The sequence below is a fragment of the Echeneis naucrates genome, chromosome 4 (genome assembly GCF_900963305.1).
Source record: "Echeneis naucrates chromosome 4, fEcheNa1.1, whole genome shotgun sequence".
Classification (NCBI taxonomy): domain Eukaryota; kingdom Metazoa; phylum Chordata; class Actinopteri; order Carangiformes; family Echeneidae; genus Echeneis; species Echeneis naucrates.
Window position 1 is genome coordinate 19452069 of NC_042514.1, and position 22966 is coordinate 19475034.

A 22966-nucleotide genomic window follows, 5' to 3' on the forward strand; every position below is an offset into this window, starting at 1 on the left:
GGGGTGGTCTGTTTACGTGGTCCCACAGATCACCACATAAACTCTGTGACATCACCGTTTTCCTGCGTCATATAAAACATTTTCATCTTTGCGTGAGGAAGACGCATTTTCCATGTTGCTAATTCAGAGACTCATCATTATCGGTCAGAGAACTGGGATAGGGAAGCAGTAAAAACAAATTGCTTGCCAAACAAGGCAAATAACTAGAAGTGTTGGCTCCTTTCTGTTCCCAAAGTCATATGAGCTTATGTTACATTTTGGCAGGAAGTGCTTGGACATTCGCCATGGTTAACAGAACAGCTCATTGTTCTTGACCATTGAAAACCATTCCAAAACACACATACCTCTGTCGGGAAGAGGAGGGGAATTTTTTCAATTTTCTTATCTAGCCCTGCTAGATAAAGCTGACCGCTGCAATAATAAGACTAGTTAATAGATAGCCCACTGCAGACCTCCCATTTTGTTACCCATATATTTGATATATCTGATTCACAAATATTTGTTTCACCATGAGAAAGTCTTGCTCACTGCACTGGACATGTATTGTACGTAAACAGTAACAATTGTATGATTGTATGGTTGTGAAATAGAAGAGTGCCATTCCACTTCCCAACACCATTCTTTCAAGCCCCTCCACAGACTCACTCACACACTCTCCCAGACAGCAAAGATATAAATATAAACATCCGCACACGTTTTCTTTTCTTTTTTCTTAATTTCTTCCTTCCACTCCTTCGCAAACACAGATACGCACCTACACACACAGCATTGCGTGCGTTGGTCATGAGTGTCCTCATTGTGGGCTTTGTGGAGTGCCCCAACCCGTCTGTGCTATGTGAATGACTCAACACATCAAAAGGCAAGAATACAGGCACATACATGACCTTCACCTGAACGTGAAAATTAACAAGCCCTGGAAATTTTCAATATGGAGACTGTTTACCATCCTGCAGTGCACAGCGGGATACAGAGAGAGAAAGATTATGCGGAGGAGATGAAACTCAAAACAGCCTCTGTCTATATACTTTAGCTTTAAATGTCAGAGCAAATCTGCAGGGCACTTCCGTGCCAGAGAGGAGGACTAACACCATAGCAAAGTGTCCTGAGCACTTAATTAGTATTCTCACAGAGGAGAAGTATTTCTGTTAGATGATGGTTTAATTGGGGAATGTAATGATTTAGTGGGTGCTGTGTTGGAGCAGGTCTTCAGACTGGGAGAGACTGTGGGTGGCTTCTTCCTTTCTGGAAGTGAGAGTGTGGTATTCAAAAGTCACAGTAAAGTACCTGTTCGGAATTTATTGAGATTACTGTGCCAGTGATGCATAGGGTTTGGCTTTTGAAGTTCATTGATTACCCCATAATACTCCTAAATGAATGTGAGGCAAGTTTGAAATAGTTTAAGCCTCTAGTGCTAAAGATGGATTACATAGAAATTTTCCTTTAGTGTATAATATACACAATTTAAAGGGGAAGGGTGTTATGACAAACGTTTTGCTACCTATTGACCTTTTGCTATACAGATAACTTTGGTTTTATTTGGCCGGGTTTTGTAGAGATCCAAGATTTCTGCTGCATGATAAAATACTTGAAAAGTTTCTCTTACTTTACTTTGTCTCGAACTTTACATGTTCTGAGGCATTTTCTTATCCACCACAACACAATGAAATATCTGTGCTACTCTTCCCATAATATCCCCATCACACAAGGTAAATTCTCTCTTTTATTATCATCTTAATAGGCTTCACATAAATACTATGCACGCCATGCTTGGTAAGTTATAATATTAGATATCTTTATTTCCTAGAAGTGATGGTTTATTATCCTACACATTTGTAAACATTCTCACATACAGATTATATGTTATTGAGGAAAAATGTACAGAAACGTCCACAGTTCATGCGTGCTCTCTAAAGGAATTGTCTAAATGCTACAAAGACACTAGAAGGATGGAAGAGTTTGACAGGAAAATCACAATCATAATGATGAGTGCTTGTTTCATTGGCTTCTATCTTTTTAACATTCATGAGAACTTTTTTTGCAAATGAATCTCAAAAGGTTATATTTAAGTTATCTTAAAGGTTAGTAACCTCGCTGGCTTGATTCTGTCCAATGTCACGACAAGCTTTTCTGTTAGGGCAGAAGCAGACAAGCCAATCAGTCACTCAGGGAGCATTTAGTAAATTCATATACGGTGAGCTTTGATTTAAGTTTCAATTTATCATTTATAGCGCTTAAGTAGATATATAATTTTTGTCTACAAATTTCACAAAAGAAATGCTATATGAGAGGTTGCATTGGAGTACTGAAGGTAGTGGAACAGAGGTAAGCTTAAATGTGGCATTGTGGTTTTCGTTTTCTGTATTTAACATACAGATACGAGCACTGAGCGAGATAAGCAAAAGTGAATACATAATGCAACACATTCCAAGAAATATACACATACAAAAACCAGGACAGAACTAAGAAAGACAGCATAAACATTTTTTTGGCCATGAATCTGACAGCAAGACCGCAGAATACTTTCTTTTACACTTTTCATTACACCAGTGGGGCTTGAACATAAGTAAGGGGTCAGAGTGTTCTGTGTAAAATTCCACTGCAGCCCTTGGACCCCTGCAGGTATAGGTGTAGTGTGTCAGATTCCAGGCCGCCGCTGCTGCAGGTGTAGGTGTAGTGTGTAAAATTCCACTGAAAGCTGCAGAGAGCCACCATTTTCAGCTACAAATGGGTCTTGGGATTGCCCTCACAAGTCCAACCTGCTTTAACTTTGCTCTGAGCTAAGCTCCCCTTCATGATATGAGGGCCTCTGAGTCCTGATGTAGGCTGGTGTGTAAGGAGAGGGAATGGCCTGATAACATGCTTTACTGTACCTGAAAAGGAAGAATGGAACAACACAGTGAGGAAGATAAATACAGCTTCATCTTCCTGCAATGACACTGATAGAGAGAGAAGGCGGGAGCAAGTGGAGCTGTTTCTATGGTATCATTTTGTTTTTCCAAAATGGTGGCTTTGATATGAGGCACTCCCTACAGGGGAGTGGTCTTTCCCTGTAGGTGGGTAAACATCACTGAGACGTTTGAGTTATCCAGAGGGGGATCCCTTTGTGTGCATAGGAGTTGCGATCAAACAAAACCAATGGTTACGAGTTTCTCTTTCATGTTTTAAACAGGATTACATGTTTAAACAAGCCATTCATTGAAAAATGTTCAATATGGAAAGAGTTCACCTCCTTCACTGTGCAGGTGAGCATTTTTACTGTGTGTCATCACAGCTCAGAGCTAAATTTTATAACAGCATGGCTGCATACAAAGTCATAAGGAAAATAAAAATGCAGCCTCCCTCGAAGCAGCATGAACTAAAGCCAAAAGCTGTCAACAAGGGAAATTTGTAACTGACACAGAAACGATTTTATAATGTAATCAAGTGAGTTGAATGAACACACTACATTAAACACAAAGTAAATATTAAAAACAAAAGATAAGTCTCCTGTTGTTTGTGATAATGCCAGGTGTTAGCTGGACAATCCAGTCACACAGTATTTTCAACATCCAGTCATTCACACAGGCAGCAGGAAAGCAACCAGTACATTTTTGTGGCCAATAAATACCAATGGAATTTCCTATTTGCATTGGTGCAATTAAAGCCCAATGAAAATTCTCACTGTGTTGTATGTGAATGGAATCATACCGATTTTGCCAGTAAAGATGAAATGCCTTTACAGATACTCAACAAACAAGTTTACTTAATCCTCCAGAGAAAGAGTAAACTGAAATCAACTTGACTGCATTTTCCAAGAAGAGAATTATTTCCTTGAAAAATTCCCAAAGATCAACTCTCCCATAGTCTCCAAACAAGGCTACTGCTTATCATTTTCCAAGTGATTCCAAGGTTGTCGAACCTCTCTTCTGGGAAACTTCTTTTTAGGGATTGCGCTGAGCGAGAAGGAACGCGAGAGGCCTGAGGGGTTCTCTTTGCGAGCGACAATGCAGTCTTTGATGGCTTCTTTAATAACCTGCAAGAGACAATACAGGAATTACATGCAAAGTACCATATGTCATCATGAATGAGGCAAATGCTATTAAACTGTATTTCAAAATCTCTGACAATAACAAGTTCTTAAGGCTACTGGTAATTATGCTGTCATCTAATAATCTCCTAAGACATCTGATCGTACATACATTGACTTATTTGATGTGAAATTAAGCTGTTAATTATAAATGTCATGTGTGTGTCAGGATGTCCTTCATGGTGAAGTAGCTCTCACTCGTCTCACAGCAACAATACGAGCTCACAGTTCTGTGGCATGCAGGTTAGGTTTTTTGATAACTGTAGCTCGTCCTTAGGTATGAATGACTCTTTATCTGTGTAAGTTAGGCTAGTCATAGACTGGGGAAATATCCAGGGTATACCCACAACCCTCGATGGATAAGCATGATAGCTCATGGGTAGATGTGTGTTCACAGTGCTGTGAAAAAGTATTTGCCCCCTTACTGATTTCTGACTTTTTTTGCACCTTTGTCACTCTTAGCCATTTCAGATCAAGCAAACTTAAATAAGTTTATAAGATAACTCACAACTGAACGCAAAATGCAGGTTTAAATGCCGATTTTATTTATTAAGGGAAAATTGCCCCCTAAACCTAATAACACCCTTAGCAGCAACAACTGCAGTCAAGCATTTGCGATAACTGGCAATGAGTCTTTCACATCGCTGTGGAAGAATTTTGGCCCACTGTAGAATTGTTTTAAATCAGCCACATTGGAGGGTTTCTGAGCATGAATCACCTTTTTAAGGTCATGCCACAGCATCTCAATTGGGTTCAGGTCTGGACTTTGACTAGGTCACTCCAGAACCCTCATTTTGTGTTTTTTAAGCCATTCAGAAGTGGACTTGCTGGTGTGCTTTGGATCATTGTCCTGATCATTGTCCTGTCCGGTCACAAACTGATGGCCGGACATTGTTGGTGGAGAGCAGAGTTCATGGTTCCTTCAATCACAGCAAGTCGTCCAGGTCCTAAAGCAGCAAAGCAGCCCCAAACCATGACACTACCACCGCCATGTTTCACTGTTGTTTTGCAGACTTTTGTTTCATCAGTCCACAGAATATTTTCCCAAAAGCTTTGGGGATCATCAAGATGTTTTTGGGCGAAAGTGAGACGAGCCTTTATGTTCTTTTTTGTCAGCGGTGGCTTTCACCTTGGAACTCTGCCAAAAATATGAGTATCTGTACAAAATGCAAAGTTACTATCTGACAGTCTTGAGAAGTTTCAGTGATCAAAATTGCCAACCTCTTGGTGGCACTAGAGGAGCTAAAATGACCTGTTGTATGCCTCCACAAACCAGCCGAATTATAGGAAATACTTTACAATCTCATCTTCATGAGTTTCAGCATTGATTATGATGACTATTAATTTGCTGAAAATATTAATAAAAAAAAAAAACACGTTCATTTCATAATGACAGATGTTATCTGTGATGATAACAACAATCATTTCATAATTTTATGTGATTAGACAGATGTGTTAATTGTGTTCTAATTAGTGGATGAATTCAGAAGTTAAGTCTGAAATCATGTTTTGCGAGGTCAGTGACCTTGGCCTTTAAAATCTAGTTCATCCTCGAGTCCAAATATTTGTTTGTGCCAAATTTGAAGAAATGTGAAATTCCCTCAAGGCATGACTGATAGAAAGACCAGAAAACCTCAGGTCTAGGCTGACACCAGTACAAGGTATAAGTAGTTATGAGCAATAATACAACATGATCCGCTATTGTTTTTATCGTAATTTTAATGTGTGGGCTTCTGGGTTAGCTCAGCTAATGTAACTAGAGCGACGCTTAAGCTTTGCAGTAGCATTTTAACGTCACCAGCAAAGAGGAATTAGTGCCAAATAGGGGGAGTCAGACCCAACCAGACAACAGTAATCTGCAAAACACGCCGCCCACAAGTCGGTACTAGCGACTCGAACACGTCTAATCTTCTCTATCACTTAAAGACACAGCATGAAGAACAGCACAGAGACTGCATTAAAATGTGACATATCACTACCGTTACCTCAAAACCACAAATTGATGAAAAGAAGAAAACTCACCAAACAAATATGTTTCATAAATAAAAGGTGAAAAGAGAAATTCATTCATTTCATGTGTGTATATATATAATTTTAATAAAAAATACTATATCGGGATATATATATTGTTATCAGGATAAAAAATTGCCTATATTGGGATATAAAATTTTTATCCATATCGCACAGCACTAGTTATGACTAAAGGTTTTATGAAAATGCGTAGGAGTCAAACTCTAGGGACCATGCAGGTCTGTACCGGATTTCTTGGGATATAATTTCATCAAATAGTTGCTGAGCTATTTGAGTAGAAACCAAAGTTGTGGACATCGGATGTTACTGCAGCTTTATCAGAGATCATTAGTCACAAGCTCGTTAGAAGTCTTTAAATTACAAAACTTTTCGTCAAGCTGAAATGGGTTTTCCATACAAGTTGCATGAAAATATCTTTCTGGATGAGCTGACAGTCTGGCGAAATCAAATACACAATGTCACATCTAAAATCCTTACAAAGCAGGGAAATGACTCAGATTCAGTGAGTGAAAGTGAGTCTGGCCTTACATAGTGACACACCTACTGTCAACTTGTCAAGGCTTGCACTATACATTCTTACATGGCCCTTTGAGATTTTTAATTTTGAAATTTTGTTGCACAATGAATTAATATTTGCTTAGTAACAACATCCATCCATTCATCTTCTACCGCTTTTCCATTTCCAGGTTGTGGGGGGTGCTGCAGCCAATCCCAGCCAACGTTAGATACACCCTGAACAGGTCACCAGTCTATCACAGGGCCAACACACAGAGGCAGACAGAGACCGACAACCACTCACACTCACACTCAGACCTACGGACAATTAAGAGTCACCAGTTAACCCACGTCTTTGGATGGTGAGAGGAAACCCATGCAGGCACGAGAAGAGCATGCAAACTCCACACAGGAAGTGGACGATTTATCCACTTTGTCACATGCAACAGAAAGCTGATAAAATCTCTTTTTTGTGCCTCTGTAGTAAAACCATATTGCCTAAACTGACCTCCAGGTTGTTGAGAGTGTTGAATTCCATGAGGTTATGAAGACGAGTGAAGGCCTCGTTGGAGTACTGGAAATTAAAAGTGGAAAAAGGTGTCTCTGGGTCGTCAAAAATGTCAAAATCTGCCAACTCCTTTTCCTTCTCAGTCTCTCTGGGAACACCTGGGAGTAAAAAGTAAACTGTAATAAATACTTAAAAACTGTGATAAAATACATAATTTATTTTCATTAGTGAGCTGAAAAAAGCAGGCGACAAAACCTTTAATACAAAGGTCTATTTTTCATTTTTCAAACTTTTTATAATATTTTGTCATCCTTGCTTGTTCATGTTGGTTTCTTGTTTATGATGGTTTAAAGGTTCAAAGGGCGTTGGACATCACCCCCACTGATTGTTTGATCAGGTTCGTCTTTATATTAATTGAAAAATCTGGTGATTAAGACCACAAAGGTTAAATACCACCAGGTGTCACAAGACATACCGCAGTGCAAATCTATTGTGCGTTTGGCATATATATATATATATATGTGTGTGTGTGAGAACAAGACTGTGAGAGAGAGATAGAACATTTAATAAATAATGTATCTAAAAACCCCATTATCCTTTATTGCAAACATGCCTGCTCCATCTATCTAGACAAAATGGTTTGACTAAATAATATCAACATGTAATTCTTACTGCTGCTCTTTTGGGATGTTTCAATGGAATTTTTTCTGTAAATTTTCATACACCTATCAACCACTGCTCACTCTTCTTTATAGTTTATTATCTTTACACGCTTCCTAGAACTGACCCTTCTGAATGTTCTTTAAATGGCATTAATTACAGGAATAAAGATGTAAGGCCACCAATAGGGAGAAGTTATGGCTTAGGAAATGCTTTTTTCACAAATGGGAAGTCCATTTATGGTATCATTCCTTCAGATGTGTTTTAGATTGGAGTGCAAAAGGCTTATGTAATGTCCATAAACAGACTGCAGAAGCATGTGGGCTGATGACCTACTAAATGTAAAGTTATGTCCAGTGATGTATGGCATGTTTACACATATAGCTCTCCCACTAGAATGAGAGATTCCCTCCTGGCACCTGGTTCCTTAAGGAACCATAATTCACCCAAGCAACCAATAAAACACTCAAGACAGTGAGATTCACATCTGCATGGACACACACATACACACACGCAAGCAAAGTAATATGAAGGCATGCTTATCGCCGAATGCACAGGCAGACTTCTTTCCTGGGATCACTGAGACGAGGGGCCCACTTTTTAGCAAAGCATAATAAAATTGTCTGGTTCCACTGCACAACTTCGAGGAAGCAAAACCTCAAGTCCCATGACGTTAGACCCACATTATAATAAGACACTGAGTCGTTGCATATTTTCCCCACTAACACATGCTGTGGCAAACTAAACATGAAGGCATACTTACCAGGTGCTTTGAACTGTCTGAAGTTGATGTTGACGAGGACAAAATGGATGACTGTCGGGCAGTTCTTTTCTCCCCTCTTTGGTTTAAAAACGTAACATTCCTTCAGGCCCTCACGGTCAAAGACTTTCGGGTCGATCTTGGGAAATGGGAGCTTGTTCATGCGAGCCCACTTCTCTGCTAGCAGAAGCTCCTGTGCCATAAATTTACCAAGGAAATAAGTACAATGTCTGAAACCCTTGTCTGCATGCTTTGAACAATGAAAGTTAAAAGGATTCAAAGTCATATCCTGACCTTGAAAGGAGGACTAGAGTCGCTTGGCCGTGCAGAAAAGTCGAATGAGATGATGAGATCAACACCGCGCTGCGGCCGCAGGATAAGAGGGTAGGGAAGATTGTAAGTCAGGCCGCTGTCCACCACGTGGATCTTCTTACTCTTTACATCCAGAGGCTCATAGATTCGATCAAACTCATCTGGATCTGAGAATATCAAACAAAATCAGACAAATGATGCAGCATGAATGGAAAATTATATTGTCTGCAAACAAATTTTACTCCACAAGACCGGCCAAATTAAATTGCCCATGTAATGATTCACCTACGTCTGGCTGGTACTGTTTTCATGTTGTGAATCTGTCTGCATACGGTGGTTTTTAGTACTTTGGGAGTTACGTGGCTGGATACGCGTGACATAATACGACATAATATGGCGACACACTTTTTAAATTCACCAGAGTGATGATCAATATTTGATCAATTTGGTGCAATTCTGTCATTACAGTAAGAAAATATTTTCAGGTTAGGTTCAATCAACAGCTCTAACTATAGTTAGCTGTACAAGCAGTTAAAACCAAATCAGAACGTAATTCCTTTTCTACAAATTCAATATAATTCCTGGTGTGCTTGCTGTATAAAAAAATAGAGGATCAATAATACAAGGTATGAAATCTTGATGCAAGTACCGTAATGTTTTAGACCGCTGTGATTCCAGAAAAACGCATCCCATTCCAATAAACTCTCTGATTATTGTACGCCAAATTGAGTTGTGGTGGAAGAATAGTATCAATGCCACAAATTTGTGGCAATTTGTACTTTGTAAAACTAGTAACTTGTACGGTGATGGCAGACCCCCTTCACATTCGCTATGCTTACACAGAATCAGGAAAAGAGTTTCAAAACAACAAAAAATCAGTTTCAGTGTTATTATGAGAGCTTCACTTCTTTTAGGACAAACTTGTATAACTGCTACAAACCTGTGACGGCATCCACTTCCTCCTCAGGTGAAGAAGCGTGGTACATGACCTCAGTGACTGGAGAGCAGGGGATGTTGGTGTTCAGGTTCAAGCCCAGCATGAAATTATGCACCTGATAACGCAGTAAGAATGCGTTATGGAAAGAGGAAGCAAGTTTTGTAGAGAGAATTTTGGTTTTTTGTTTTGTTGTATGTTGTATGCAATTTTAATGGTAAGATGAATTAACATATTCACCTTTCCAGCTCGGCCCTCTCTTGTGTTGAACAAGGCAGAGTCACTGAAGAGAGATGTGAACATCCTCTGAACCCAGCTGGCCTGAGCGGTGCGATGATACTCATCTTCTGCCTCCTGGTTTTCCGTCCCACCTGAAAAATAAAGTAGCGGGACAACATGTATTCTAAGACTGATTGTAGCTGCAATAAATGTGGGATAGGATCAAATTTAAGAAGTTACCTAAATGCAGAAAATAGATAAATGATAATTTTGCAATTGAAAACAACAGTGAGGAAAACAGGAATCACAGAATTAATAATACAAAGTATCAGTCTGCCTCTCAAATGTAATTTATTCTACCTTTTTCTCATTTGTGTTTTCAAAATATTCTATTGCCGGACTATGGTCAAGCCTGCCATCTGTGAGGTACCAGGTTTGACTGTAATCCACAAGACTTTCTGTCTTTAATATTTAGTTCACCAGGAACAACTCATTCAAAGAATGAATAACACATTTTTTTTTGTTTTATAGATAAAAATGTTAGGCGAGTCTTTTCAGGGGCTTTGAACATTAAGCTCTATGAATGTATAATAAGAAGAAAAAATCTATCTCTCATTTAACATTTCCAACACCACCATTTTCCTTCCTCTTTGTATCTTTAGCTCCTAGTTTTACTATTTCACTAAGAAGGCACTTGATACAGTGCTTACTTCCTAAAATGTTGTTGCAGAGTATAGTAGCACAACAACTATGTGCTGTCTGTAAGTCTCCCAGTCTCTCTCTCAGAGGTCTCTCAGCTCCTCATGTAACTCAGCGCTCACCTTGGCGTGGCTCATCCTCGTTGTCCAGACTGTCTTCTCCAACAATGTGCTGTGGTTTGATTTGCTCTGTAAGGAACAAGATGGCTTCACTCATTTGATAAAAACGTCAAAAGAAGCTAGTTAGGCTATTTCGCATCATGAAAATGCACCCGAAAAAAAAAAAAAAAAATTGTCTATGTGACATCAAATTCACTTTAGGTTCTTTATCTCTGTCAAGGCACGTCTTTCAGGAAATGTAATACACCCAATAAACTAATGCATTCTTTCTCTGGGTGGATACCTTTTAGCACTTCTGCAGAATTAAAAAAGCATACAGAATAGACACAGGAAGATGCCTTTCCATTGTTGTGCTAACATCACACACACGTACACACTCTAAATCTGGTTGGATAAATTTAGATTTGCTATTTTTAAAGGGTGTAGATTGGGTGAAAGGGTAATAACTTATCGAAGACAATGAAATGTGAAAACAAACATTGATTCTCACTTAAAGGACGTGTCCGGGATTTTCCTGACTGTAAAACTTCCAGAACAACTTTTGGATTATGTTCAAGATGTGCAAAAATCAACAATTCAATTATTTACATTACAAGAAAGGAAATTGTGCTACATTAAAAATATAAGTTTGTTAATGAGTCAAACAAATTTCCAGATAGCCTGGTCATTTACACAATTTTTTTTTTTTTTTAATAATTCTTATACAGTTTTATACTAACCCTAACCCTCAGTCAGTATTCATTGTTCAATAATATAGCTGAAGCTGAGTTGAATTGTTGGCATACTTTTTCCTCTCGGTGGTGCTATACTGTATTATTGTGAATCAAAGTGTTTCTATTACTTTTAAATTGTGCCATTCAACCGGAAATGGAAAAAACATTATCATCCATTTTTATCTTCTATTTATTTCTTTATCTGGGAAACAGGAAGTAGACAAAAGGTCTAATGAGGCCATTTATAGGCTCTTTGAATCACGGATGAACTGTGTCAGCAGGCCATAAAAATTTCTGTTTAAAATTTAAAGGTAAATGTTGAAGACAAGTACTTGTAAAACAAGACATGCAAGCATCCACAATTGCATGACAACTTGGTAAACTTTATTTCTGACTAAGACCACCTGACATGATCTAGATCATTAAAAGCTACTAAACTGAACTTGTGTTGAGATTGCTATATCAATTAGTGGTTCAAACACAAGTATTTCATTAAGTGAAATGCATTTAACCACCATTGAAGTACAGCAATCCCTCACTATATCGTGGTTCACCTTTCGCAGTCTCACTCTTTTGTAGATTTTTGAAAATATTCAATGTTATTTTGTACATGCCACACAATATTGGCCGATAGAGGAGACGTGACCAATGACAGCACGCTGTTCACCTATCACCTACCTATGGATTTTCACCTATCGCGGGGGGTTCTGGAACGTAACACCCGCGATAGTCGAGGGATTATTGTAGCGTATCTCAGTCCAAAACTTACCTAATTCCTCCTCCATGGTGCTGCCACCAGCTGTGTCTTTGACCCCCAGTACTCTGTTGAACAGAATCGAGAAGGCACTCCCCCAAACACCTGAGACCGAACAGGTATACTGTCAGTATCATGAGAGAAAGCTTGATGGTGGTTTTGATGACGACATCTTCTTACCCATCAAAAAATGAAGAGGGTTTTCCTCATATTTCTTCACAACAGTTCCCATGAAGAACTTGCTTCCAAACAAGTCTGGGGTCATGAAGGTACCATACTTTGCCATCCCAATTTCATAAGGACTGAACTCCACCCAGTCTTCAGATTGAAATCTCAATGTTAATGTTGAGTTTTGCAAAAAAAAAAACAAAAAAACAAAACTATGGCACTGAAAAACAATATATTACAAAGCTAGACGATATGCTGTCTGAGTCTAATTCAATAATACAACCTGAGTTTAACAAGTTATTTTAACATATTTGTAATAACTTCACAGCATCTGAAAGACACAAACACTCAGGTAAGTGAGTGCCAATTGTCACACAAATACATGAAAACGTACACACAGTCCTGTTCACACCACAACAGAAGTACTTAAACCTCAGTAACCTTTTTGGCAATAAGTGCCTCTTAAATGTACAAAGCTGAGCTCAACTTAAATTCCCAGGGTTGCGTTTCCCTATTTTCCACTACTAAAGAAACTGGGCGTTTTAGGTAAAAGGAGAGTCAAGACAACAAGATAATGTCATGTCTAATCTTAATTATGTACTCATTGTCTTTTTTATCCAGGCATGGGGATAAGAAGTCAGAACAGAAAATATATATGCAATTCTAGACTAGGAATGAGTTTGTCTTCACCTTGAAAGTCATCGGTGACACTGCACAATAGCACCTCAATACTTTGTTTATCGTCTGCACTCTAAGTGAGATGTCATTCAGGTTCATCTGTAAATGCAAAGGATTGCGACCATGTTTTCTTTGGCTTTGTGATCTTCTGACACTGATAAACTTTGAAAACAGAAGTATGTAATGTGATTAAATTGCTGCATTAGACACTAGTCCTTTTAGTGGGGCTTATGGCACAGCATCAAATGATACCTGCCCAGAGACTAGACAAGAGATTGTCTCCATAGGTCTTAAGCCATTTCACTTTTGGACTCTGCAGCCTACATTGGTGTGGATTTACTGATCTGTCCAAGAATCCCTGTATATTTTTGTTCTCTCATTTATTAGTGTTTGTAGTATTGTAGTCTATGGTGTACAATTTATGTGCAGGCTACTTCGACAAAGAGGAAGTATTGTACAACATAGGACTAACTCTCACAGCCTTGTACAAATTTCTCACTTCCTCAAAAATGGTTTACTTTCTATCTCACTACACAAAGCCGCCATTAGATGACTACCTGCCAGTCATGACACATTCTGTCCATGCCAGCAGAGCCGCTTATGTGTCATTTGTTTGATTTGAATGTGGTCAATTTCATGGAATCATCTGCAGTTAAAAAAACGGCCTGTGAGTGATATGGGGTACTTGCAGCATAAAACTGAACTTAAAAGCAAATGTATACGCATACAAAAAGACATTTACCTGCAAACATGAGCTCAGAAACATCTGGCTTGACATGTAAACAGGTGAAGAGAGGAAGGGGACTCTGTGCCTGGTTTATTTTCTCCTGAATTTCACTTAGCTTGATGTCCATCCTCTGGTGGGAGAGAATTTGGTGTTTGAATCCTTCACCCTTGCATTTCTTTACTCACATGTAGTTCTCCAAAACATTTGTACACATTATACTCTACATAATTTTTTAACAATATTTAAAATAAGCACAAAAATGAGGGAAAGACAAAGTACAAAATGAGCATTTTGGAAGCAATATCAGTTCAAAGAACAAAGAGGTTAATTGAGGTAAAAGGAAGAGAGAGATTAACATACTGGTGCAATAAGGAAATAGACGTTCAAAATGAAAGCAAACAACTGTCTCCAAACACTTACCGCAGGTATAAGTGTCTCTCCTATGAGCATACCAAAAATATCTGTGAAGGTAACAGGCTGCCCTGAGGCCTTTTTGCTCCACAAGGCCTGGATGTAGTTGGTAATGTGCTGGGGAAGCAACAACCTGAGTGGGTTACTACTAACTCTCTTCATTAGCTCCTTGTTGATGTCCATTGGACCCTTGTTTGGAAAGTCAGGATGGGAATAGAGAGTGGACATGTACCTAGAAGGACAAAGAAAGAGGAAGAAAGTTAGGAAGCAGTGTTGTGCAAGAATAAATGCAAGGAGGGTAAAATGTCAAATACTTCTAATTAATATGCTTAAAACTGTGAAAATGATCGTTTTGATAAGATTTATGCAGGAAATACTTTACTTGCAAGGAAGTCCATGTAATCTCTCCACAAACAAATAAACCTGAAATAAACCTTGCTTGGTCGATTACAGTTTCATGTCAGCACAGGACACTGGAAAGTTTGCCAGAGCATGGAGAAGGCAACACCAAAGAAGAGTCAGGCAGAATGAAAAGATGATGCAGCGGTGACAGCAAGGACAGATCAAAAGACAGAAGGTCCCAGAAATGAAAGGAGTCAGAGAACGGCAGAGTGTCAAGAGAGAACAGGAGAAACAGAAACTGACCATGTGGAGCCAGACAGGCCAGCGACATATGTGGCACAATCCAGGACTCCAGACTCAAACAGTGCCTTCATCACACCTGAGAAGCCAACCATAGCACGAAACCCCCCTCCTGAACCTGCTATAGCTATCACTGGTACCTGCAACACAAACACAAACATACACACAATCAGTCATGATGAGAAGAAGGGGAAGATGGAGGTGTGCTTAATCACATAATTACATACTACACAGCCAAACTCATGAGTCTAATTCCTTCTCATTCTTTTATCTTGAGTACTGTCTCTCCCATGACTTTGTACAGTGAGGGGGCCACGCCAGTTGTGTCACACTTTTGAAACTTTTTTTTTTTTTTTTTTTTGTTTATGCTTCCAGATTTTCTGCTATTTCATAACTCTCATTGTGCAATGTGGCCTCCTTCATCTGGCATGTGTTTATCTCATAGGCCATTCTGTATATTCTGACAAAGCAACTAAAGTCATCCTACTCATCCTGGCAGTAACTTGCTATCTCATCCTCTGGAGCTTCCGGTATATGCTGAAGACATGAACGAGCCTGGCTGGAGATTACAGCAGGCTTCAAGGCCATTTGGGGAAACAAGACCTCATTTAGCTTAGACCTGGGGGAGGAACTGTAATGTTTGGTTTGGTTTCTCAGGGTGAGAAATGACACAGAAAATAAATCACATACCATTAACCATGAGAGTAACGAGAATTATCTTACAGTCGACACGCATATCTGTTGATATATTGTAAATGCTAAAGGTGAGAGAAGTGCAAGGTTAAGAGGCTACACCGGCCATTCACCATGAGGAAACACCTGACTCAGCACAGCAGGGAGTGACTATATTTCATTCTGAAGACATGCCTATCAGCGACAGTTATTTGTTGGCGACAGAGTCTGCATTGAGTTTCTATGGGAAAGTGCTGGGTTGGCTGGTCCGATTTCCAGGGTTTATGCTAAATTACTGTAAACTAATGGGTACTGGCAGGAGCTTCATATGATAGATATATCATAGATAAATACTTCATCAATCCCGGCAGAAATTTAAACCTTCATATATATTATTATGCCTTAATGCTTGTGCTTATGAGAAGAGAACCAGAGAGCACTACAATGTATGTGTTATACTGTAACAGGGTGGACAAACTTAGTATTTGAATGAGCTGAATTGGCAAAAAGGTTTTGGATTTCGAATCCAGCTGTCATGTTAATGTCACTTTGAATAATGTTGTCATGCGAAAGCTATGTAGGTTTTGAATTTCTGTGTTCCAACCTCCTCTGGAGAGCTGGGGAGGAAACGAGGCTTCTCCAAGTCTAGCAGCTTCTTGATTCCCAGCATTACTCTCTCTCTGCGGGTTTGCCTGAACTGTTTCTCTTTGTCACAGAGGGCCAGGCTGAACCGCAGGTCCAGGTTGGTGCTGCAGATAGAAGTAACAGAAACAAAGTTTCATTCATTCATTCATCTTCTACCGCTTATCCATTTCTGGGTCGCGGGGTGTGCTGGAGCCAAACAAAGCTCATGTTGGTAGAAGGCGGGGTACATCCTGGACAGGTCACCAGTCCATCACAGGGTCAACACACAGAGACAGACAGAGACCAACAACCACTCACACTCACACTCAGACCTACGGACAATTTAGAGTCATCAATCAACCCAAACATGATGTCTTTGGATGGTGGGAGGAAACCGGAGTACCCGGAGGAAACTCACACAAGCAACCAACCCTGCGACTTTCTTATTGTGAGGCGATAGCACTAACCACTACGCCGCAGTGCTGCCTTTTACAGTGCTTAATTTAATTTAAAAACAAAATCTCTATTAGAGCTTTGACATACATAGATGTGGAGATTCCGTTAAAATAATCTGAATTATCTTTTAATCAGTTGGTTTTCCTTGATTAGTAGCCGCCCTGCCACGCCACAGAAATAAGATGTTTTTTTGTTGTTTTTGAGAAACATAGAGGTTGTGTTTTTCCATGTCCATAAGACTGCTGATGACGCTGAAACTGAGCTGTGAGGGTGGTCTGGTGAGAAACACATCCACAGACAAACAGTCATGACCTCTCACCTTGTACACACCTTTGCATATGTACTAACCGCTCAAGCATGTATGGCATTTCCACAGCCTCCCACTAACTCCCATCCAGTCAAACAATGAGAATTGCAATGCATTTTAACCGTATATTAGCATATACAAGTATCCTGTTTCTTGTTCATGCTGCTTTAAGTCCTTTGACTTCATATCCGACTGCACTGTATTATTGAACCTGTGACCAAACTGCGTATGGATTTGTCACAGTTCAGGTATTGCTTTTTAAAACAACATCCTTTAGGCTTAACAGGACACAAACAGTCTATAGCAGTGAAACAAAATACTCTTTCTGAAGGGAATACATACCAGATCTCTAGTGACATCTCTAAGTACACTTTGGTTGCCTGTCAAAACAAACAAATATGTGGTTGTTTTTCAGCAAACATGACTTTATAATGAAGATGCCAAAGATTTTCATCGATTAAATAGCTTACTTTGCCAATAAAGAAAGTTTCCATTGTCTTTGCATGACCCACTCTGATCTTGGTAATGTCAAAAGATGCTGTCCCAAGTGTCTCATCCATCACGTAGTTGGCATCCATTAATGTCAGCTGATTTGAATAAACATAATTTCATGGTTAAATAAATACTGAGAGCTAAACATTAGGTATTCTGACCTATCTTTGGGTTCTGTAGCCCCCCCCCCCCAAAAAAAAAAAATGTAAAAATGTATTTTATTTGTCCATGAATTATAATTGCATTCTAACATAGGCATAACAATGCCATTAATGATGGCACTACTTATCTCATGTTATCTCATTACAGGCTAAAATGGAAATGTGCATGAGGGTTTATGCTTCACCACATCCTAGGTTTTCATCTGATATGGGTATGGGCTGATTTATACACGGAAATGCAGGTTTAACCTCCAGGATGTTCTGCTGGTTGGGGTCTAATATGAAGTGAAACGTCTCATTCCATTTTGGGTTGATGTCATTGTCTATGTGCTTGGTCCTCTTTCTGCTCTCTGGGGCTGTTGGGATGAACAGCTCCACATATGGATCTGGGGTGTCCACTGCATACACAAATACACACATGTGCCTGTTCAACATTATTGCCTAATAGCAGAAGCCATGGCCTCTGTGTTCAGTATAATTACATTTCTTTTTAGAGTGATCATTTTCCCACAGGGATTATTCAACTCGTAATAACGAATACACAGCTGCTTTGTCCACACATTAAATCATTAAACTCTAAGTGATGTGTATTACCAAAATGCTTGAATGGTGGACGTTGATGAGAGCAAAAAAAAAAAAAAAAAGACTCACGCAGGTCACCCAGTGCTCCTTTGGTGACACTCTCAGCTCGAACCACTGTCACTGTGAATTTGTGAGAAAATTGCTGTTCCACCTGCAATGCAACCGTCATTTGGGTTAGTTGGGTTTTCCCTCACGACATTGGTAAACCAGTCCAGTAGCAATGATACAAAGGAGATTAAGCATTCTATGTTGCATGAGAAAAATGTGTGTTATGACATATGATACGGAAATATCTGGGTTTTTGGCATGTTAACAATGGCAGTCACATTCGCTGTGACATGCGTTAGAAAATGCTCAAGTTGAAAACATCTGTTCACATTTTAAAACTACAGTTAAGGATTTACAGTGAGATTTTATTATATGAATAGGGTAACCTGTAATGGTAACCTGTTAGTAACTTATTTTATGGTTCAAAAATGTTTCCAAATATTCTAGTACAGGTGGTGAGTTTGTGCTAATGTGTCCACTCTTAAAAATGGCCTTCTGGGAGCAGAAACACAGTTGATGTCGAAAAGGTTTTACTTTCATCTTTCACAGATATACACCACTGAAGCCTCAACACTGAACTGTGTTGGGTTCAAAAAGAAGCTGTTTTGCATTTATGATAAGCCTACTTTGTTTTTGCGTCAGCCTTATAACCACCAAGAAATAACTACTTACTAATCTCAGTCAATGGGAATGTTTATAACGGCTTTAAGATATGAGCGATCTTTAGAGACACAAGTAGCCTGCTTGTTGACAATGGCACATTGCACAACCAAAGTTATTTACGTGAGAGAATACATACATAAATATTTAAAGGCGAAAGTGTTAGGAGACTAAAAACAATAGGAAAAAAAATAACAACAACTTGAAGAAGCTGTGAATGCAGACACATATTTAATCGAATTTTCATCTTTACAGCTAAAAACAACCCTCATTTGAACATGTCACCTGCTGTAAAGACAACGGACACAGAATTACTACTGAGATATTTTCTGCAATATTGTTTAAAAAAATTGTTGCTTTGGGGAAACAAGATTGAAATTCATTAAACTATAAATGAAAAATCAAGAAGATAAGGATTTGTGCTGTAAATTAAACCACTCTACTTTCCTTAATTCTACCGCTATTAGGCTCATTGTATATATAGTTTGTGCACAATATGTCAATACTCACAATTATATTGGAAGCCATGATGAGATGTCAGATGAGTAATTCTCAGGAAAGTATGACAGGTGAGTAAATTTCAGGAAGCCGTTAAATTTATCTCACAACTCAGTAATGAAGCATGCCGACCCTGAGTGAGAGAACAAGTTGAGTATCAGTTACATCACCTGAGGACCTGTTGTAACCTGTTGGCCCATCAAATTTTGCATACATATATGTATATTATATATATAAAAAATATATATCAGTGTAAACACAGGACAGTAGGTTTCACTGATTAACATTCTATTAAAAAATTCTTTTAAATGTTGGCTGCGCTAAAATATAAATAAATCAATAGCAGTGTTGTCCAACATCACCAACCAGGTACAATACTGAAGCCTTCAAAAAGGGAACAATTTCTGAGAAACCAATGCCTGAGCTGTTTCAGCTGAACTGAAAACAAGGTGAAGTGAAAGTGAGACCATGATAGTGAGTCTGAGTTTATAGGAATGTGCTTCAGAGTAAGTGCATCGCATGTAAATGACAGAGAAAGATACCAGTGAAAAGACATGTATTAACATGTGACAAAAACAACACAGTGTCTAAAAGACAGGGACATAGCCATTCTGGAGGACACTATACCTATCGGGGTATAAATGTTTTATTTTAAGATAACAATCATACAAGAATACACATTTTTTTTTTGTAGGATAAAAGTCCCACTGAGAACACTTTTGTGTTGATTTGGAGTGATCACTCCCTCTAAGAGGACACAACGCAAACCAACCTGCTATATTGTCCCTCTCTGTGTTACTGTTGGTGGACAGTTCTTGCTCAACTGATTGTCCTTACACACTCAACTAATGTACAAGCAGCACATCAAATGTTTCCTGTTGGCCATAATTTCAGACCTTGTCTGTCACTCACATGTCTAAATAGAGATGTCATTTTTGTCACTATCCATATTGAAACTGTGGGCAATTGACGAGTCTTTGTGGCACTCCTGCCATGTGTACACCAAGTACTAACCTCCTCTTAATTGAATAATTATATCAATCATTTATCACCTGCCATTCTCTCTGCTGTTGATGATATCATTGAACAAATATGATGATAGGTAAGATAAGATGAAGAGGTGGAGAGGTGACTATTTTTAGTACTCACTACGCATTCTCTTTGCAATACTTATTCAAAGGAATTTGCTTATGGTGTATGCACATGAGTGTGTATGTGTGTGTGTGTGGGTGAAGGGGGTGGGTGTGAGAAATAGAGAGAGAGAGAGAGAGAGGGGGAAAGAGGAAGGGAGAGAAATAAACAGAGTGTACGGGAGTGTATGCTGGTGACAGGATGTCAAGGTCAGTGAGCCTTTTCTCAGCTGTTCACCAAAGCGTATCATTAATGAAAGGACTGAGAGCACGTAGTGTCTGTGTGTTCACAGCGCTGGTCACGTAGTTTGCTCCAGTGGTCCAACTTTTCAAAGTGCCAGTTCCCTCTGCCCCTTGTTTTGCATCAGAGTGCATGCAGCCTGCCTTGTTCTGTGTGTGCGCGCGTGTGTGTGTGTGTGTGTGTGTCAACATAAGCCAGAAACTTTTACCAGCCAAAATTTTCCTATTAGGACACAATATGTGAAAGAGACACACAGCAGCCAGCCATGATGCAAAACAGCTGTGGTAGTTATGATTTTATAGGGCATTCAGTGTCCTCCTGTATGAGTATACATCCATCAAACACATGAAAGGTTAAGGTTGGAATTGAGGAAAAATCTCTTCAGAATACTTCTATGGATCACAGTGTATTAGCAACAAGATCTCTTACAATGACCAATTATTGCAGTTCTATTCTTATTCGTGTTCTGCTTTCATACAAACCGTTTTATCACACCACTTTGCATGATTCTTGCAAGATCTTACAAGGCCTGATGGCACAGCGTGAGCGTGAAACTTGGTGGGACATATTAGTGCTTCACACTGTGTCTTACACAATGCATTATCATTCACATTGTGTAAGACACAATGTGTATGATAATCCCCCACAGTCATTTTGCAACGACGTGAATACAGAACATGGCATACTATATGTCCAATCTGCAGAAGCTGCAAAGTCGATATTTAAGAACACAAGCACTCTCTTATTTTGGTTCACACTGATCTGTTCAGGATCAGCATTTTGTTTTTTGTTTTTTTTTTTTCAGTTTCCTTATCTTTTCGCGGAGAGTGAAATGCTTACGAAGACGCTGATTAAACCCAGTTAACTGGCACGGACCTTAAAACTTCAAATTTCCGTTTATTACTGATACGCTACACTCTTGCAGACACTTGAAAAGACAACGGGGGAAAATGGCAACGTACCTTAGTGTACCGTAGCGCCCTATCAACTTTCTAAGCCGGACAAAAGTGTCATGCTGGTCGCTCCACCAGCGCCGGAGCAGAGATGGAGGAGGTGCTTCTCGGCGGCAGCCTCCAGAACGTAGACCCGGCAGGCAGGAGACACTTCTGGGCGAGAGGAAACCAAACCACCGCCAAGTCCGCCGAAAGGCACGACGGCGTCAGCGACAACGATGACTGGGAACAAAAACAAAAAAAAAAACAAACAAAAAAAAAAAAAAAACACCAGACAGGAAACGGTTTCAGAAATTCCAAAAGTGAGTCAGTTTTTTTTTTTACCTGACAGCAGCCCTTCACTTCCACCAAATGCGCACCAGTGGGCTCACACGTCCACAGGAGGGCGGTACGCGGCGACAAGCTTGCTCTGAATTTCTGCGGAAAGTTTTCCAATTTTCTACTGCGGGGTCATCAGCCGGTCATTTCAGGTGTAATAATCATAACATTAGCGAGCTCATGAACAAGCCTTGCCGTCAAACGTTCAGCAAAATCGCTGTTTAATACGCTAACTGCAAAATGGTTTGTTTTACAGTTCACATTTCTTGTGAATATATCAAATGAAATAGTTTTTCTTTCGACCAAAAATGTAAAACTTTGCCCACTTTGCCAGAGTTTATGTTTTGAAGATGTCTGTTGATATATGAGACATTCTGATTTTTATTTTAATATCATTATTATTAACTCTTCTAGTACATCCGAACACGTCCCGGGGATACACTTCTTCGTGAATTTACAAAAGCTTGTAAGAGAAATGATGCAACGTGCTGTTTGCATGAAAAATCAAAACAGCTCCAAGCGCCAAAGTGGAAATTTTACAGAAAAAGACAATTTTAAGGAAACGAAAGAAACGGGAGGGCAGAGGAAGCCACGAATACGCTAACATTGAAACCGCATACAACGAATCATCTGCCAAAGCTCATACTCGGAAGTTGATCATAAACTACTGTTGCGACACAAAAAAATTCCTCACGGTTGGGCATCACCTCTATCAATGGTCACTCCTGCTCACGCTGCGCTCATTTACCGAGGCGGACGGGACTGCTAAATCTGACGTCATCACTCCGCGGCTTAATAAGCCGGCCGGTAGAGCGCAACTCCGCATTCACTCTCAGCCTCAGAGCGGCGGAACCACAGGCGGAGAGGAGAGACAGAGAGAAGGACAGAAGGAGACGAAAAAGAAACGAAAAAGAAACGCCACCAATCC

At 39.5% G+C, this 22966-nt stretch overlaps 1 protein-coding gene across 3 annotated transcripts; it reads right to left on the reverse strand.

Moving 5' to 3' along the window:
* Positions 1-1759: 1759 nt before the first annotated feature.
* pla2g4ab (phospholipase A2, group IVAb (cytosolic, calcium-dependent)) lies at positions 1760-22747 on the reverse strand. 3 transcript variants are annotated; one of them, XM_029499198.1, is made up of 20 exons: positions 21730-22747; positions 19409-19529; positions 18260-18341; positions 17858-18006; positions 17426-17542; positions 17298-17335; positions 16173-16317; positions 14900-15036; positions 14264-14486; positions 13859-13973; positions 12451-12588; positions 12286-12375; positions 10807-10872; positions 10007-10137; positions 9773-9884; positions 8815-8999; positions 8524-8713; positions 7101-7258; positions 3899-4012; positions 1760-2870 (listed from the first exon to the last, which is right to left on the reverse strand). In XM_029499198.1, exons 2-20 carry the CDS (start codon positions 19424-19426, stop codon positions 2862-2864), a joined length of 2217 nt encoding a protein of 738 aa, XP_029355058.1. In that variant the 5' UTR covers positions 19427-19529; positions 21730-22747; the 3' UTR covers positions 1760-2861. The 3 variants fall into 3 exon arrangements, with proteins under 3 accessions (XP_029355058.1, XP_029355057.1, XP_029355056.1); XM_029499197.1 differs by having other exon boundaries at positions 1760-4012; positions 21730-21942; positions 22045-22746; XM_029499196.1 differs by having other exon boundaries at positions 1760-4012; positions 21730-22746.
* Between the last annotated feature and the right edge of the window lie 219 nt (positions 22748-22966).

Bases quoted from the DNA above. Each gene is read 5' to 3' on its own strand.
- pla2g4ab (XM_029499197.1), bottom strand. The intron at 17,543-17,857 runs GTTAAACCTGCA...TATTCAAATCAG, and splicing joins ACCAGCAGAACATCCTGGAG to CTGACATTAATGGATGCCAA. The intron at 14,487-14,899 runs GTCAGTTTCTGT...TTGTCCTTCTAG, and splicing joins GGCCTGTCTGGCTCCACATG to GTACATGTCCACTCTCTATT.